Below are 18,564 nucleotides of genomic sequence, written 5' to 3'. Positions count from 1 at the left end.
CATTGGACTCTTTCTTGATGCTGGTTGAAATTGCCCTGTTCTAATTTTTTCTAAGCACAGAGTGGTGGCTGATAGAAAGCATGCAGTGAATTTTAGCACTTAAAAGGCTGCTTCTAGATTTCAGTTCACCTGCACCCTTGCTTCCTTGAGATATCTCAGCCACTATGGTTGTAGTGGCTGACAATTGCTAAGAGAAGAGTGTTGGCCCCAACTTAGTTCATTACAGGTTATTATATTCTGTCCTGCACCTATCCTGACGAAAACCTGAGAATCTCTGCTACAGAATAGTTATCCAGAAGGAACTTATATTACTGCTCAGTGTCAGGGCATCTGTTGTCACCAGGAGTACTAATCTTCTAACAGAAATAAACTACCCCCTCAAAAACCAGGTCATTGGATCTGGGCCCTTGTTTATCCTTTCCCCCCACTCAGAAAAATCAAGGAGTGACAGTTTCCTCTCATAAGACCCAGTGGAAACTCCTTAGAGATGCCAAAATGGGAAAGCAGTCCTAAAACAATGTGATAATGCCCCCTTCATCCAGGGTTCACCTTAACAGATAACAGAGGAAAAAATCATATCATCATATATTCTGGAAAGTACAGAGAGTAATAAAGATAGTTATGGTTCTGGAATTCACATTATAGAACTGTTTGAAGGAACTTGGAATATTTAGCCTAGAGAAATTAGGAAATAACAGTATTCTTCAAATATTTACAGGGTTGTCATGTGGAAGAGGGATTAGATGCATTCTAATAGCAAATAGGTATAAATGCAAGGCAGAATATGGTAGTATAATACAAGGGGTACAAATCTGGGGGGGAGCTGTAATGAAGTACCTCCATAAAGGTACTAGGTCATGTGCTCCTTGGTTCTCCTTTTTACCACCTTGAAAGATCCCCAAATCTGTTTCTATCTGGGTAACTATTTGCTTAGGAGTTAGAGCCAAAATAGAAGGGGAGGAGGCAGGAAGGGGGCCAAAGCAATATTAAAGATTAGAGGTTTATAGAACTTATCTATTTCAATCACTTGTAAAATAACAACAGCAACCACAGCAATAATAAAATTATAGATGAGGAAATTGCCCTTAAATGACTTGCTTAAATTACACAGGTGTTAAGTCACAGAGTCAGGATTTGAATCCTGATCCAATTATTCAGTCCACTACAGTGTACTGGTGTGCAGTGCAGTGGTTTTCAGATTCCTGGAGTTGAAGAGTCAGCAATTTATGTTATCATTTGATCATAGATTTAGGACTAGAAGGAACCTTTAGATGTCATCTAGCATAACCCCCTCATTTTATAGATAAGAAATCTGAAGCCCAGAACAGCTAAGTGATTTGTCTGAATATAAACAGGTAGTAATTGGCAGACCCAGGTTTCAAATGCCGCCAATCCAATCACTCTTCATTTCAACAGACATTTAAGTATGTTCTGCAGTGTACTTGGGGCTGAGGGAGATACATGGTTTAGTAAGGACCCATTCTCATACTTCATGGAGTTTACAGCCTAGTGGAGGGAGAAAACATAGAGATAACTTGAGTACAAAATCTTAGAATCCCAGAACTCAGAGTTGGAAAGAACATCACATGTCATCTAACCCAATCATAGCCAAGCAAGAATCTTCTCTACATGCTTGACAAGTGGTCATCTAGCTTATGCTTGGAGACTTGCCACGAGAGCAAGCCCACCACTTCCTGAGGCAGCTTCATTCTCTCTAATTGTTTGGAAGTTTTGCCTTATCATGTATCCAGCATGTGATAAGTATATGAAAGAGTGATGAAGTTATTACCAGCTGTTGTTGTTGTTGCTGTCCATCCTTTGTTTCTGGAAGAAGACCAATGACATCACTAGGGAGATATCTTGAATTGCTTGGGAATTGGATTTCAGACCAGCAGAGCTTAGAAAAGTCTCCAGCTTCACGCTCTCCTCCAGAGCCACCAAAATCCAGTGGTAAGAAGATCAAGATGACTGGTGTTGGCCCAGGATACAGTGGGTCAACTTGGCATTTCTAAATTAAGGTCTTTTGAGGGTCTCAGTTTGTCTGAGGCCACACTCAATCAGTGACTAAGGGCTAGGTAATAGTTGAGACAAAAGATTACCCAAGACCTTATTACTATCTGAAAGAATCAAGAAACTTCCTGAAGGAGTTTGGGTTGGAATTTTAAAACTAGGTAGGAATTCAAAATATAGAAAGTACAGGGCAGAAACTCCCAGTGTGAGGCAATAGAAAGAGCCTTGGTTCTGGAATGTAAGGACCTGAGTTCAAATCCTAATGCTGACCCTGGCCAGGTCTCTTAAACTTCCTGAGCCTCAGTTTTATCTTCTGTGTAACCAAAATGGTGTCAGATTGTAGAGGGCCCTGATCCCTTATAGAGGGCAAAGAAATGTGAACTTAATATTATCAGCATTATAGAGTCTTTAAAAGGTTTTTGACCTTTACAGGAACACACCCAGATCTACATACAAATAACATGAATGTTGTGAAGGATGGATTGGAAGGAGAGAGAACAGAGGCAGAAAAACCTACCTTTTAGGAGGCTCTCACAATAAATAGTGTGCTGACAATAAGAGTAAAAAGCACTGCCTATCACTTTTTGCCTAATAACAAGTCCCTTTAGCCACATTTGCATCCCAACACATAGAGTGGGATTATGATGGTTTTCCCACATTTGAATGAATACCAAGTCATTATGAAAAGAAGACAGGAAACAATATATGTGTGCAGTTCTCTTTAGGATCCTGCTGGACCAACTTTAAATTTTTAACTTTAAGTATTCTGAGATTTTATTCTTACCTCATTCCTGGTCCTTTGAGTGATGAGCTACTTTTAAATTTGCAATAGGACAAGGATGGTCAGAGTGTGGCCAGAAAAAATGGCCACGTGGTGTCCATTATTTAGTATGTTGGTCCTCAAAATACAATTGAGCCACTAACATCAACTAAAGCTCTAGTAGGAAATTAAAAACTTAACCTACTTTTTCATTTGATGGAAGAAAATGCCCATTCGATCCTGGTTACCATGGATACTGGCCAAACATTCCACGGTTCTGCCATCTGCTTAAAAAGCATCACATCATCATGATTCTATCATCGAAAATGTTCTGCTGCTGCTCATCAAAATAATTTTAAAGGCCCAGCTAGATTAAAAAAATATATATGTATGTATGTATGTATATGTATGTTTTTTTCTTGTATTGGTGCTGTAAATCTTAAAGTCTACAAAGAATGCTGCAAAATATCCTATTTACAATCTACTTTGACTGAATCACTCACATTTAAATGGTTTGTTGGGCATTCTCATTGGCAAATCACCAAGATTCCCTACTGTAGAAGCACAGTTTAAAGCAAACAAAAGAAAAATACAGACTGGGTCTGCACTGAGAGTGCAGTCTCTTCTTCCTTCCTCCTTCCTATATTTCTTTTGCCATGGTACAATCTCTCTAAAATGGCAGTAAGTGAAGAGAATGTCTGTGAGGCAGGAAAAGAGAAGTGAAAGCAGGAGGCAGGGCAGACTGCTCAATTCTTTCTTCACCAAAAATCCACTCTGAGCTGATTCTGAGGAGCAAGAAGAAGAAGGAAGAAAAGGGAAGAAACCAACACGCTTTAAAGGCTTCAGGAAAGGAAAGGATCCCCCCTGCCCCCGAATTTTGACAGGAAATTTTGTGGTACAGCTCTGCTGGTGACCAGGCTCTCCTGGTACAACAGGAGAAAGACCAGGGCACTTTTCAAATAGAACTTGAGGCTTTGTCTGCCAAATCAATACTGATTAGATTTGGTTGTATGTTCTGTTGCCTGGGAACCAGAGAAGACATTAGAATGATAATGTCCTGTGGAGTGGGAGCTAGATCTGCATTTTCTTCTCTTCTTCACCTCTTTTATCAATAGTAAGATTGAGAGCTGCATGGTATTAATAGTTAGTGAGTTGGCCTTAGGATCAGGAAGACCTGGGTTCAAATCCTGTCTGTATCACTGGACCAGTTTTAAACTCTCATTGCCCCAAGCAGCTTTCTAAGGTTAGAGTGACCTTTTTCTTGTTGTTTTACTTTGTTGTTGTTTGGCCATTTTCATTAGCGCCCAACTTTTCCTGACCCCATTGGGGGTTTTCTTGGCAAAGATACTGGAGTGGTTTCCCATTTTTTTCTCCAGCTCATTTTACAAAGGAAGAAACTGAGGCAAACAGGGTTAAGTGACTTACCTAGGATCACGGAGCTAATAAGTGTCTGAGGCCAGATTTGAATTCAGAAGATGAATTTTCCTAACTCTAGGCCCCCTACGCAATCCACTTCACCACTAGCTGCTCTTTATAGATGCTAATACTAAATAAACAAAAAGGAGAGGTACTTAGAGGAGGAACTGAGTGAGGAAAGGGTGGGAGGAAGCAAGCATAGGAAGGGAGGTGGGTTGGAGCAGCTTGGTTTGAGGGGAATTCTACATCAGGTAGTTCCATTCAGTGACGAAGCTGCAGATCTTATCAGCAACTCCTTCTGTCCACTCTTCTCCCCCCACCCCACGTAAAGTTCTGTCCTCAATTTCAAAATATCAATTGCATAAGCAATCAAAAGACTTTTATTCTAGTCCCAATTCTAACACCAATTGGTTCAGTAGAACCTTTGGCAAATCAGCCGCCTCAAGGGGCTTCAATTCCTTCTAATAACAAGGGATTTGGAACTGATGAGCTCTTAGGGTCACTTTCAGGGGTCCTAGTTCATTCTCTGTAGCCTGACCTTTCTGGGCCTCAACCTTTCATTAGCAAAAGGAGGGGGTTGGGCTAAATGATCTCTAAAGTCCCTTCAAGTCCCATCCAGGCTATTTTTTTAACCTCTCATATTCTTCTGCCATGAAACAGGTATAACAAAACCTGTCCCACCTACATCACAGAATTGTTGAGAGGATCAAATGAAGCAAAATAAGCCAGAAGCTTTGAAAATCTAAAAACCCAATGAAAATGAAGGATGGAGCCACAATAAGTATAGAAGGTTGAAGATCCCCTTTCAAAGGTTCTTCACCTGTAGTCCACCAACTTGTTTTTAAAACTATTTTTATATTTAATTTGATACTCACTACTTAATATTTTGATAACTGAATTTCAATATAATTGAAAATATAAAAATCAATATAACTGATTTTCTTTGTAACCCTAATCATATGTATTTTATTTTCTGCAATTTAAAAATATTCTGAGAAGGGCTTCATAGGCTTCACCAGGTCTGCCAAAGGGCTACATGACATAAAAAAGACTGAGAAACCCTGCTTATAGTAAGGACTGCCTGAATATTATAGGCACTTACTGAATGTACCACTGTAAGGAAGAACTCATATGCAGAAGGAATACAAGATTTTTTTTTCCTGTTCAGTCATTTTTCAGTCATTTCCAACTCTTTGTGACCTCATTTGGGGTTTTCTTGGTAAAGATACTGGAGTGATTTGCCATTTCCTTCTCTAACTCATTTTACAGAGGAAGAAATTGAGGCAAACAGGCTTAAGTGACTTGCCTAGGGTCCCACAGCTAGTAAGCGTCTAAAGTCAGATTTGAACTCGAGAAGATAGGTATAGGTCTTCCTGACTCTGGGCCAAGCCACTCAATCCACTAAGCCACTTAGCTGCCTCCATACAAGATTATAGGATCACAGATAAGGATAGTTCTGTTCAATTAACAGTAATAGCTTTCATGTCACACGTTGAGGTTTGCAAAGTACTTTTACATTTGTTAACTCATCTCATGTTATCTCACAACAACCTGGAGAAGTAGGTGCTATTATTCATTCCCATTTTTCAGATGAAGCAGACTGTGACCTCCCTAGCATCACACAGCTAGGACTAAATATCCGAGGCAGGCTTCAAACTCAGATCATCCTGACTTCAGGTCCACTATGGCACTTCGCTATAGAAATGTTTTTAGGACAAAATAAAAGGATTTTATATAGCAGCAAGAAAGCTTTAGATCCCTTTGTTACCAGAAAGTCTGCTAGGTCTTCTTTCCTGTTACTATGGGCCTTTTGTACTTCTTTGAAGGAAAGGAAGGGACAGCAGGGAGAAAGAGAAGTATGTGAATTCTAAGACATTAGGTACAAGATTCTTATAGTAAATTTTAAAAGCATAAAAACATCAGAGATTGCCAAATCTCTGATTTTCAAAAGCCCTTCTCCCATAACTTGTCCACAGTTAAGTAGTAGCCTCTGGAGTAATCATCTCCACACTTTATATTCCAGTGCTTAGCATAGTACCTGGCACATGGGTGCTTAATAAATGTAACACGAGCTAATCTGTGCTCCGTGAATCACATTTCTTAATGTTTGTTGCTAGAAATTCCCAATAAAAACACTAGGTTCCAAAACAAAAACCAAAAACCCCTCTGACCACTGGATTTTCCCCATGCCAGCAAAGGATGCATTTCCAAGCCTACCTTCCCACCATGTCTTCTACTAAAAGTCAGAGACCATATGGCCCCCTGAGATTCTGTTCAGTGAACAAACACTTCCACGAAAAAGACTGTTTGCATGAGGTTACTGTGACTATCCAGAGCGCAGGTGCATTTTCCCTGCCCACCTACGATAGTACCCAGAAGGCAAAGACACCATTTAAATAAGTAAGAAGTGGCTTAGGAGTCAGAAAGAGAAAGAGGAACCAGCTTGCTGACTGAATTTATGAAACGGTTGCCGCAACTTTTGCACTTTTGCAGGTGCTGAAAGAAAGAGGTGTTAAGCTGGAAGAGCTAAGTGGGTGGGACAAGGGTAGGAGGATCCAAGAAAGCCGAATAAATAGCTTGGTGAATGGGAGGAGGCGGTAACACTGAAGCTACAGAAACAAAAGCTCCTACCGAAAAAGGTCTGCAATCCTACCCGACCCTGAAGTGATTTGCTAAGATCTACCCCCTACGCTTTCATATGCAAATCAAGAGCTAAGAGAGGGCTGGGCTGGGCGGGACGGGGCTGGGCTGGGCTGAGCTTGGCTCGTTACTTGCTGCCGAGTTACCACACTCTGAATGCACTGAGCACACACCGCACGTCAAGAGAGAAAAGCTTTGCTATCCGATGCCTAAACTGGGGGTATGGATTGGAGAGAGAATTAAAGAGCAAATCTTAATTAAACCACATGTCATCTTTGGAGGCTGGACAAGCAGACACAGCTGAGAAGCTGTCCAGATGCAAGATCTTCCAGAAAAAGTAAGTTGGAGGCTGGGTGACTTACGGTTTCAGGAGCCGATTATTTCTCAGTCCCTGAAGACGGATTCTTTCCCCCCCTCCAGGAATAAAAAGAATGAACTTTGGGAGATACTATCTTTTTGTCGTTCCCGTGCTGAGCGTGGCCCTCTTCGTCCTGCTATACAACCATCAACTCTATCAACCAAAGAGTTATCAGAGGTTAAATGTGTCTAATGAGCGATATTCTCTATCCCAGTCCTGTAATACCGTCATAGAAGGGAAGTCAACATTTGTGTGGGAGAAAGTATTAATGCCTTCATTTGGAAGAGTCTCTTGTAAGGAGTACTTGCACCATAGTCACTACATAACAGCTCCCCTGTCGAAAGAAGAAGCCCAGTTTCCTTTGGCCTATGTAATGGTTATTCATAAGGATTTTGAAACCTTTGAGAGGCTCTTCAGGGCGGTTTACATGCCCCAAAATGTTTACTGTGTTCACGTGGATGAGAAGACTACAGATGAGTTTAAAGGCGCTGTGGAGTGGTTGGTGGGCTGCTTCCCCAATGTTTTCCTTGCCTCCAAGTTGGAGCCTGTTGTTTATGGCGGAATATCCAGGCTCCAGGCTGACCTGAACTGCATGAAAGACCTTGTAGCCTCTGAGGTTCAGTGGAAGTACATTATTAACACTTGTGGGCAAGATTTCCCTCTGAAAACCAATAAGGAAATAATCCAGCATTTGAAAGGATTTAAAGGGAAAAATATCACCCCAGGGGTGCTGCCTCCTGCACATGCTATTGAAAGGACTAAATATGTCTTCAAGGAATATATTACCCCTCAAACATCATATATGCAAAGAACCAAAATTTTAAAATCCTTGCCGCCCCATCAATTAGTAATTTACTTCGGCTCAGCTTATGTTGCCCTCACAAGGGAGTTTGTCAACTTCGTTTTTCAAGACCATCGGGCCATTGATTTACTCCTATGGTCTAAGGACACCTACAGCCCTGATGAGCATTTCTGGGTGACACTCAATCGGATCTCTGGTAGGTGTGATTTCTTAATTCTGCATGCAGACCAGACTGATTTCTGTATTGCTTTAGTAATCAGAATAATTTATGAATGAGCCTTAAAAAAAAAAAACATAAGGAGGAAAAGTCAGTTCCCAAGATATCCTAAGCATGATTTTATATGTTCATATGTGTATATGTTATATGACTGTAGGTATATGATCTAGAGGTTTAAATATGATATATAACTGAAGTAACTAGAAGGAAAATCCTTGGAGAGATGTAATAAACTGCACAGGTCAAATTTAATGGTGGTACTTTTCAAGGCATTTAGAGTTCCCAGAGTTACTTTCTTTTCATGAGATGTGATTATAAAGTAATAAGATTAACGTTTTCAACAAATGTGAACTTAAAATTCCACCTGTGTGTTTGGTCCAAAGGAGTCAGTCAAATTGGGAAACTCTGTACTTCTTCCAATATGTTGCTATTGCCCAGAAAAAAATAATTTTTTTTCAACTCTTCACAGTTGCTTTTATAAGCCTGGTTACCAGTCACACAAGAAAACGTTTCTCATTACTTTATAATCATAACATTCATTGTTTTTAAGGAACAGCAGGGCTTGTGCCTTGGTCACTGTTGGGAAGGCCTCATTTATTTAGTCATATTATTGATATTGCCATTAATCAAGGCCTTTTTGAAACTCTTATTTTGGACTTGTCTTCAGAGACTGACATTTCTTTTGCATATCTCCAAAAAGATTGTTTCTGTGAGGCTCTATGATTTCATGAATTTATAGGCTCAAGGTGTACAGACTCCCTCTGTTGATCATAGAATCACAGATTTAGGTCTAGAAGGAATCTTGGAAGACAACCATCTAGTCCAGGGGTGGGGAACCTACCTCAAGGCCACATGTGGCCCTCTAGGTCCTCAAGTGTGGCCCTTTGACTGAATCTAAACATCTCAGGGAAAAAAAACCCTTAATTAAAGGATTTGTTTTGTAAAATTTGGACTCTGTCAAAAGGCTGATCCCTAGGACCTAGAAGGCCACATGTGGCCTCGAGCGAGGTTTTAGGTTCCCAACTTTATAAATGAGGAGCTGAGGCTTCGAGGTAAAGTGCCCAAGGTCTCACTAGCTAGATGCAGATCTAATCTTTTTTCCTTTCTTAGCCACAATTTCTCTTCTGGAAAAATAGGCGTAATAAATGACACTTACTGTATTCCCTGAATTGTTTTAGGAATCAAGTGAGCCAATAGATATGCAAAGTACTTTGTAAACCTTAAAGCCCTATATAAACAGCAATACCTTGGTTACCTTGTGTTTAAATTTTTCCCTGCTACACTGAAGAGTTTGAGTGACTTAGCCAAGGTCCAATGGTTGGTTCCTTGTGTCTAAGAATTTGAACACATGTCTTCTGGCTCCAAAACCAGCCCTTTATCCACTCCACCCATTGCCTCTCTAAAAGTTCCCAGACAGTAAAAGCAACAAATATCTTTATTTCAACACTTCCTCTTCCCCATGATGAGTCGGCTTCCAATGACTAATCTAAAGCCTCGTCTAATACCTACGTCCTTCAATCTGAGTTAAGATGTGGAACATCTACTCCAATCATTTATTCAGATCATCACATTCAGCAGGTGAGGTAAGGGTGCTAAATATTTGGATTTAAAGACAAAAATGTACTTGACGGAACACTTTGGAAACATTTACTTCTGGGACGGCTCAAGATAACAAGAAAGAATAATTTTTTAAGAAGTTCTTTGCAGACTCCTGTCTTCCGACAGTATTGAGCATTCTCGGTTTCTTATTTGGCCAAAGTTCCAAATAATTCCAGGCTTTGAAAGGCAGAAAACAGACTTAAAGTCTTCCTTCTAAGCACTGATTACCTTTCCAAAACTCCCATGTATGCAATGAAAAGTCTTAGTGAGTTATAGGAATCACACTGCTGTTTTCATGTTTGCACATACTAAGCACTGAATAAATGTTTATTGATTGATTGGTAGGTTGTCCCATATTACCCCCGTGCGGATGTCTATATCTCCGTGTGACTCCCCCTCTCCCTTTATGTCTCTCCTTTCTCCTCCCTTTCCCTCCCCTCCCAAGTGTCTGTCACTGTCCCCCCGCCTCCCTCTCTCTCTCTCTCTAACACACACACACACACACACACACACACACACACACACACACACACACACACACACACACACACACACACACTCTGGCACACACATCTCTTTGTTTTAACCACAGGTCTTCCTGTTTTTGGTGTAGTATCACAGGGACACTTGATTGTTATTTGAAACTTTGTTCCTTTCTTAAAGCAGACACAAAGTAGCACCATATCTGCCGGCCCCTAAAAACACACCATGCCTGGTGTGTTTTATGGACGGTGTCAGAATTTCACTTAGAAAAGAAGCTGATGGAGGTGAGTCTAAGCAGCCAGGGGCAGTGAAATTCACGGCGTTGTAGGGAATTTGGTTTCGTAAGACGTCACTGTCAGCTGCTGCTCCTAGCAAGGCTAGGAATCACTCCAAGGCTCCTAGGTAGGGACTGATTCATAATTTATTTTTATGTATCTTATATCTAAAGCAATCTCTTGGTCGTATTCCTGGGAGAAGTGAAAGTGGAAAAGAAATAAGGGGAGGGGGTGGGGGAGAGGGAGTTAAGCCCCACCTTCCCCTTCTTATCGGGAAAGACTGGTTAACTTTCTGAAGGTAATGGAAGGTTTTTTGCCTTTCTGTGTATTTCCAGCCTTTTAGCTCTGTGCCTGTCACCTTTAAGCACTGACTTGCCTGTTGATTGATTAATTGGAATTGAACAGCTTGTGAGAGAAAGCGCAGGATTATATAGTATGTATGCTCAGGGATCATTGCCACCGTACCAAACATGTGGCCTTTGGTTGCCAAGCGAGGGACTTTTTGGAGAGGTTTTATAAGATAATGCCGGGGGAAGCCCGGGTTGCTGTGTCCTTCCTTCTGTAGATCTATCCTCTTCTCTTGTAAATGGATTTGCGTCGCCTGGAGAAATGAGTGATCCCAGCGGGGGAGGGGTTAGGGAAGATAAGGAAACACTAAGCTAGTTCCAGGTACAAAAAAATAAGGCTGTAGTTATTGTAAAAGGAAACAAAATGAAGTGCTCCTAGGAGGTTGTTTCTCTTACACAAGGTTAAAATTGCCGAGCAACAAACTTTGCTGCTGATTATATTTGGTTTCAGTTTTAGACCACATTATTAAGCATTATTTACTTATTAGGTATAATATATGATACTCCTTAAGCAAAGTTTACTGTTAGAAACGTAACTTTTCTTTTGTATACAATGAAACTGGTTAAACATTGCCCTTAGCTAAAATCAATAAATTTAAATCCAACTTTCTCATGAAAAGAGACATAAAAATAGGTCTTTAAATATTATTTACTCCCTCTCCCACCTCCACTTCCTGGCTCTATTGGCTTGCTTTCAGGATTTCCAGCTCAAAAGCTCACCTGTTGAGGACCTTTTCCAATTTGTTCCCCCCACACACACACTGCTTGTTTCTTCCCTCTGAGATCACCTCCCATTTCTCAATGTATATATCTGGTATGTACTAAGCTGTTTACATGGTCTTCACCATCAGAAGACCTCCACCCTGAAGTCAAAGACTTATTTGTTCTTTGGGGTTTGCCTGTCTTTGTATCCCTGATTGCTTAGTACAGTGTCCAGCATGTAGTAGGTGCTTAATAAATGCTTGTTCATTGATAATAAATAACTAATAGAGCATTTGAATATTTGTGTACATTAACACACTTGCTTTTAGATGAAATGTGTTAGAGGGAGAAAGTTCTGATTTTGGAAGCAAAGGTTTCAAATCATGCCTCTGATGTTTATATCTGTGACCATGGGCAAAACATTTAACCTCCTTGGGTTTTATTTTTCTCCTTTGTAAAATTAAGGAATTGAACTGGATGGCTAGCCTATGTCTGTATATAAGTCTCATGTGAGAAAACTAGCATTCTACCAAGCTATGCTTTCTTTTTTTTTTTAATAAACAACATGAAGAAGGCTACGAAACTGCTAAATTTAGCTTTAATGCAGTCAATTATTCATATTTTGAAGGGCATATGAATTCAGGACCAAATGATTCTATTCATTTTTTTTTTTTTGGCTAGGCAATGGGGCTAAGTGACTTGTGCCAGGGTCACAAAGCTAGTAAGTATCAGTGTCTGAGGCTGGGATTTGAACTCAGGTCCTCCTGACTCCAGGGCCTAACACCTAGCTGCCCCTGATTCAATTCATTTCAACAAACACTCCTAAAGCAAGTCCACAGACAAGCTCCTAGGAAGACAAAGAGCACCCCTTGGTTATAATAATTGACATTTATGTGGGTTTCCAAAGTACAACATATATTATCTAATGAGATAACTAATGAATCTTACAATAACCCAGGTGGTGTTTTTATCAACATCTTGTCAATTAGATGAAGCCCCAGAAGCGCAGTGAGTAGTTAGAATACTAGGCAGTGTCAGGCAAGTTTCCCATCCTGGTATACTGCCTTCCAAGTCAAGCTCTCAGGGTAAAGGGATGGGGAAAGAGTGCTAGCCTCTGGGGATCGTTGATGATTTGTAAGTGTTTACTTCTACACTTCTACAACACAAACTTGGAAATGGGATTTTTAGAATGAGAAGAAATTTTAAAAGATTATCCAGTCCAAAACAAACACTTATTAAAAGCTTACTGTGTGTCAGAAACTATGCTAAGAACTGAGGATGCAAATATAAGCAGAAAGAAAGACAACCCCTGCCCTCATGGAACTTGCTTTCTAATGGGGAAAGGTAGCTCATTAAATGGAAGAGAAGGCAGCACACGGTCAGAGGGAGAAGTCAGCTGACATATGGTGGAAAGGTTGGAAGAGTGAGTAAAGAACGGCTGATCTAGACCTTTCCTCAAAATTGTTCGGGCTTGAGAAGGCTAAATTTAGGGAAGGAGAAGTGGTATGTTCCAACCAGTTGCTGAAGGGCCCACAGCTGTTATTAAGTAACAGCTGGGACTCAAAACTGAGGTCTCTTGATTTTTCAGATCCATCAAACCATGCTGTATCTGTTCCCCTCCAAAATGTTAGTCAACACATTTATTATAGCTTACTATGTGCGAGGTATTCTACTAAGCCCTAGGAATAGAACAGAATGGGAAAAACCCAGTCCCTTACCTTCAAGAACTCGAATTCCAAAGGAAAAGACAAGATGCAAATAACTATGTACATACAAGATACTCAGTATAGATGAAAAGTAATCCTTATCTCTGATGAGTCATACAAAAAGAGGCAAAACACATATCTAGACACAAAGGCCATGTCTACACAAGCAGTTGATATTGCTGAGTATAACAACAGATTGGTATCTGGCAAACACCTGGAAAATAGAAAAGGTAGCATTTTTATCACCCTTTCACCTTGGCCTGTCACTCAGATTAGTGTTAGTGGTGTTGCTAGATGTGTGTGTGTGTGCATGAATAGTACAATTAAATATTAAAAGGGAAAGGGGGATGGGGAAGGAACTAGGAAAGACTTCTTGCAGGAGATTGGATTTGAGATGTCTATTTGAGATAAAGCTTGAAGGAAAGGGTGGACTACATAGAGAATCTGGGAGGTGTAGGTGAGGAGGAAGAGAGTGCTTCAGGCATGGGGCCCAGCCAGTGGAGAGTGAGGAGAGGGGAACAGAGATAGACACAGAAGTCACTGCTGGATCTTAAGAGGATGTGGACTGAAAAAGGAACGAGGTAGATTGCCATTCACACAACTTCCACTAAGGGTGGGTGTCCCTGAATATGAATCCTCTTTCTACTCCTTTATTTGATGACCTAATCAATTCCCATTAGTTTAATTATCATCTCTATGCAAATGATATCTAGATCTATATCTTCAGCCCTGGTCCCTCATCACCAGCTGTCTAATGAACATTTTGAACTGGATGGCCTTTAGACATCTCAAATTCAATATGCCCAAACAGAACTCATTATCTCCCTTCACCTCAACACACTCCTCTTTGGAACTTCCCACTGTTGAAGACGTCAACATTTTTCCAGTCACTCAGGTTCACAACTTTGATGTCTTCCTTGACTCTTAATTCTCACTTACTGGCTACGAGTCAGTTGCCACATCTTTATCATTTCAATCTACAAAACAGCCATTGCATGGATGATACAGATAGCATTCTAACTGGTATTTGGGACTGGAAGTCTCTGCTCTTTCGCACTCTTTATACCGGTTGCTAAAGTGATTTCCCTTAAGCAAAGGTCTGAATACATCACCACCACTACCACCAGCACTACCACCACACCTATTCATTACAACCTGGTCCCTTCCAGTTTTCTTTTGTTATTCCCTTCCATTTCCCATTACCTCTACATTTCAGCCGTACTATTCATCTTGTGATTGCTCACACATGATGCTGAATTTCCCATTTCTATGCCTTTGCATTTACTGTTCCCCCCTGCCCAGAATGCCCTCTCTGCTTACCTCCTACTCTTGTAATCTCTGGTTTCTTTCAAGATTTAATTCAAGTTCCACCTTCTACAGAATGCCTTTCCTGATCTCCTCCATCATTATTACCTCGTTTATGCTTTGTATGGCAGTGAGGTGATAGAATGGGTGGAGTGCTAGGTTTGGAGTCAGGAAGACCTGAGTTCAAATCCAGCCTCAGACATTTAACTAGCTGTGACCCTGAACAAGTCATTTAACCTGTTTGCCTCAGTTTCCTCAACTGCACAAATGGGGATGATAATAACACCCACTTTACAGGGCTATTGAGAGGATCAAATTAAATATTTGTAAAGCACTTAGTATAATGCACAGCACATAGTAGGCACTTAACAAATGCTTGTTCCCTTCCCCTTATATATCTTGTATATAACAATATATGTATGTTTTGTCTCTAGTTAAAATGTAAGCTCCTTGAGGGCAGGAACTGTTTTACTTTGTCTTTGTGTCCCCAGCTTTTAGCGCTGTGCCTGGCATGTAACAAGTGCTTAATGAATTATAGGAGTATAGATTTAGAGCTAGAAGGAATCTTCAAGGTCATCTATTCCAGTCCCTTCATTTTACAAATGAGGAAAGTCTCAGAGAGGGTAAGGACTTTTCCATGGTCACACAGCTACTAAGGGTCAGAAGTAGAATCTGAACCTTTTGCTCTTATGGGAAAGAGTAAATCATTTTTTAAAAGCTGTAGCTCTAGCCAGGGACTCATTACAACTTTTTTTTTGTTAGGCAATGGGGTTAAGTGACTTGCCCAGGGTCACACAGCTAGTAAGTGTTGCGTGTCTGAGGTCAGATTTGAACTCAGGTCCTCCTGAATCCAGGGCCGGTGCTCTATCCACTGCACCACTTTGCCCCCAACTTTTATTTCTTATGTGATTTTGTTTTGCATAGAGAATTTGGACACATTTGCCTTTCCTTATCCCTTTTCCTCTTTTTCTCCTTCCCCTCCTTACTCTCCTTTATCATTTTCTTCCTCTTTGCATCTCCCCCATCCCTCTCCCCCTTTCCCTAGTTTTTCTTTACTCTCAAACACATTTAAACATCACAATAAAAGAGGTTGGGAAACAAATCTATACTAGAGAAAATTTAATTCTCTGTAAGATTCCAATCAGCCCAGATTTTTGTTTCATTTTGTTTTGGGTTTCTAAGTTGTTTTTTTTTCCTTAAGAGCAAAGTACTCTGTTAAGGATCAATACAATGTGGTGTTTGTGCTTGGACTATGTCCCAGTCTACTCTGTAGCATGTGCCTGTGTGATGCAATAAGAGCATTTTGTTCCATATCTAGAGGGTTTGTAATGTATTCTTTATTTTTCCTTATTAGGAATTAACAAGACCACAGATTCCTTACCAGTTCCTCTTAGCTAAGAACAGTAATAGCAAGCATTTATATAGCTCTTTAAAGTTTACAATGTACTTTATTATAAATATTATCTCATTTGATCCTCACAACAACTCTGGAAGTAGGTGCTATTACCTCCATTTTACAGTTAAGGAAACTGAGGCTGAGAGAAATAGGTAGCTTATCAAAGGTCACACAGCTAGCTAAGTGTTTGAGGCCACATTTGAACTCAGGTCTGTCCTGACTCCAGATCCAGCTGCCTTAACCTTGTTTGCTTTAGCAAATCTAAGGTACCCAAATTTATATTAAAGGGGGAAAAAAACCCTAAAAGTTTTCATTAGGAGGCAGTATTGTGTATTTAAAAAGCCTTTTAGACTTGCAGAAGATCAAGATGTGATGGTTGGTTTTGTACTTTATTTGCCATGTGACCTTGGGTGAGTCAGTTTCCCCTTGCACTTCATTTTTCTCATCTATAAAATGAGTAGGTTGCATTCTTGTGGGTTTTTTCCCCCTGTTCTAACCTTTTGTGGTTTTAATGATAATTAAATCAAAGTACTTTAGTATCTCTTACTACTCAGTACCTATTCAGCCTTGCTGTATGTAATATTATCAAACGTCTCACTATTTTATTTAGCTCACTTATTGGGCACCTTCTTGCATGATTTTGGTTCAAGACTTTCCTTGGTTTTTAGCTTAGATTTGATTTGATGCAGCAAACTGTTATTAAGCATATAGTCTATGTGAGACATGGTGCTAGGGATAAAATGAAGAAGGCCTTGTCCTGCTTGCATTCAAGCAAGAGAACCAGAATGTACACAGATAAAAAATAGAAAATGTTATGAGGAAGGAAAAAAACACAGCTGGGGGCATTAAAGAAGGAGAATGCTTCCTGAGCTGAGTCTGGAGGGAAGATAAGGATTGAGAGGCAGAGATGAGAAAGGAGTTCATCCTAGACATGGAAGGCACAAACTTGTGGGACAGGGAATATTAAGTTCAGGGAACAGCTAAACTAATTAGTTGGAACATGGAATCTGTGAAGGCAGGGAGGTAATATGATATTACTTAAGGTAAGAGCCAAATTATTGTTCTTCTTCAGTCCTGTCTGACTCTTTCGTGGCCCTATTTGGTGTTTTCTTGGCAAAGATACTGGAATGGTTTGCTACTTCCTTCTCCAGCTTATTTTACACATAAAGAAACTGAGGCAAACAGGCTTAAGTGACTTACCCAGAATCACAGAGCTAATAAGTGTTTGAGGCCAGATTTGAACTCAGGGAGATGAGTCTTCCTGACTCTAGGCCTAGTGCTCTCCACCATACCACCCAGCTACCCATAAGAGCCAGATGGTAGAGGACCCAGACTGAGAAGTTTGTATTTTACCTTAAAGGTCATGGGGAGTCACTTGGAGGAGAGGTAGAATAGAAACAAATTTCTTGAATCCAGACTTCGCAGAACGAATCCCCTGAATAAAAGGATTTGTTCTGCAAAACTTGGACTTAATCAAAAAGCTGCACCCAAGGACCTAGAAGGCTGAATGTGTCTTTGAGGCTATAGGTTCCCCAGCCCTCATTCTAGATTCTGTGCCTATCTTGTATCTCTCTGTAGTGTCTTTACCTATATAGTTGGTTGCCTCATATGGCAGAAATTTATGACGTACTATATAGTCCATCATGAAAGAGAGCTTCGAGGAGGAGGGGAGGGGAGGGATAGAGGGTATGTGGCACGGTGTGTTGTAAAGAGATGAAAGAATAGAAATGGCTAAGAAATTAATTGAACAAAATCAGAAGCCTTTTGCAAGATATAATACCTATTGAATGGAAACATTATGTAATTTAGAAGGTATGTGTACACTACACAGTGGTTATGGGGGCTTGGCACAATCTAATCTGGGTGTGGCTGCACCTAGTGCCAAAGGTATTTCCCATAATGGCCATCCTTTCCATGGTGCTCATTGTTCCAGGTTTATTATAAAGACAAACTCAGTAATACCTTTTTACCTTTAAAGTATTACAGTGACATATACATAGCATTTCAAAGCTTAAAAAGTATTTTTACATATATTTTTGCCTTTGATCACAATAGTCCTGTGAGATAGGAAATACCAGCATTATCCGTATTATACAGATGAAGAAAGTGAGGCATAGAGAATTTAAATGATCCACACAGCCAATGCCATAAGTATTGAAGACAGTATTGGAATCCAGATATCCTGAATAGGGGAGGGGGAAAGGAAGGGAATAAGCATTCATCTAGCTCCTACTACTAGGTACCAGGTGTCGTGCTAAGTACTTTTTACAAGTATTATCTGGTTTGATCCTCCCAACAACCCGGAGAGGTAGGTGTTATTATTGTCCCCATTTTACAGTTAAGGAAATTGAGGCTAAGTGACTTGCCTTTTTCTTTTTTCTTTTTGGTCATGTCTGACTCTTTGTGACCCTATTCCAGGTTTTCTTGGTTTAAAAAAAAAACAAACTGGAGTGGTTTGCCATTTCCTTCCTTCTCCAGCTCATTTTACAGATGAAACTGAGCCAAAGGGGGTAAAATGACTTGCCCAGGGTCACACAGCTAGTAAGTG

General features: G+C 40.3%; 1 protein-coding gene and 1 pseudogene across 7 annotated transcripts in view; both read left to right on the top strand.

Annotated features, from left to right (window-relative positions):
- The window catches only part of LOC110224061 (N-acetyllactosaminide beta-1,6-N-acetylglucosaminyl-transferase-like), a 32,226-nt pseudogene extending 25,062 nt beyond the window's left edge, over positions 1 to 7,164 (top strand).
- LOC110192005 (N-acetyllactosaminide beta-1,6-N-acetylglucosaminyl-transferase-like) overlaps positions 1 to 18,564 on the top strand; it is a 278,024-nt gene that overhangs the window by 128,108 nt on the left and 131,352 nt on the right. For 4 of the 7 annotated variants that reach the window (XR_013486267.1, XR_013486268.1, XR_013486266.1 and 1 more), the window contains exon 1: positions 6,974 to 8,182. The exons of 2 other annotated variants lie outside the window; for them this stretch is intronic. Coding sequence is in view for 1 of the 5 variants with exons in the window: in XM_021009858.2 (XP_020865517.1) it covers positions 7,258 to 8,182 (925 nt within the window). In the remaining 4 variants the exon portion in view is untranslated. Of the gene's footprint in view, positions 1 to 6,973; positions 8,183 to 18,564 lie in introns of those variants that run through there. One more of the 7 variants, XM_021009858.2, reaches the window with a different exon arrangement.

The sequence above is a fragment of the Phascolarctos cinereus genome, unplaced genomic scaffold (assembly GCF_003287225.1).
Source record: "Phascolarctos cinereus isolate Bilbo 61053 unplaced genomic scaffold, phaCin_HiC Scaffold_4;HRSCAF=312, whole genome shotgun sequence".
NCBI classification, from domain to species: Eukaryota; Metazoa; Chordata; class Mammalia; order Diprotodontia; family Phascolarctidae; genus Phascolarctos; species Phascolarctos cinereus.
Note: the sequence above shows the minus strand (reverse complement) of the source record. Positions and strands in the feature narration are given on the sequence as shown.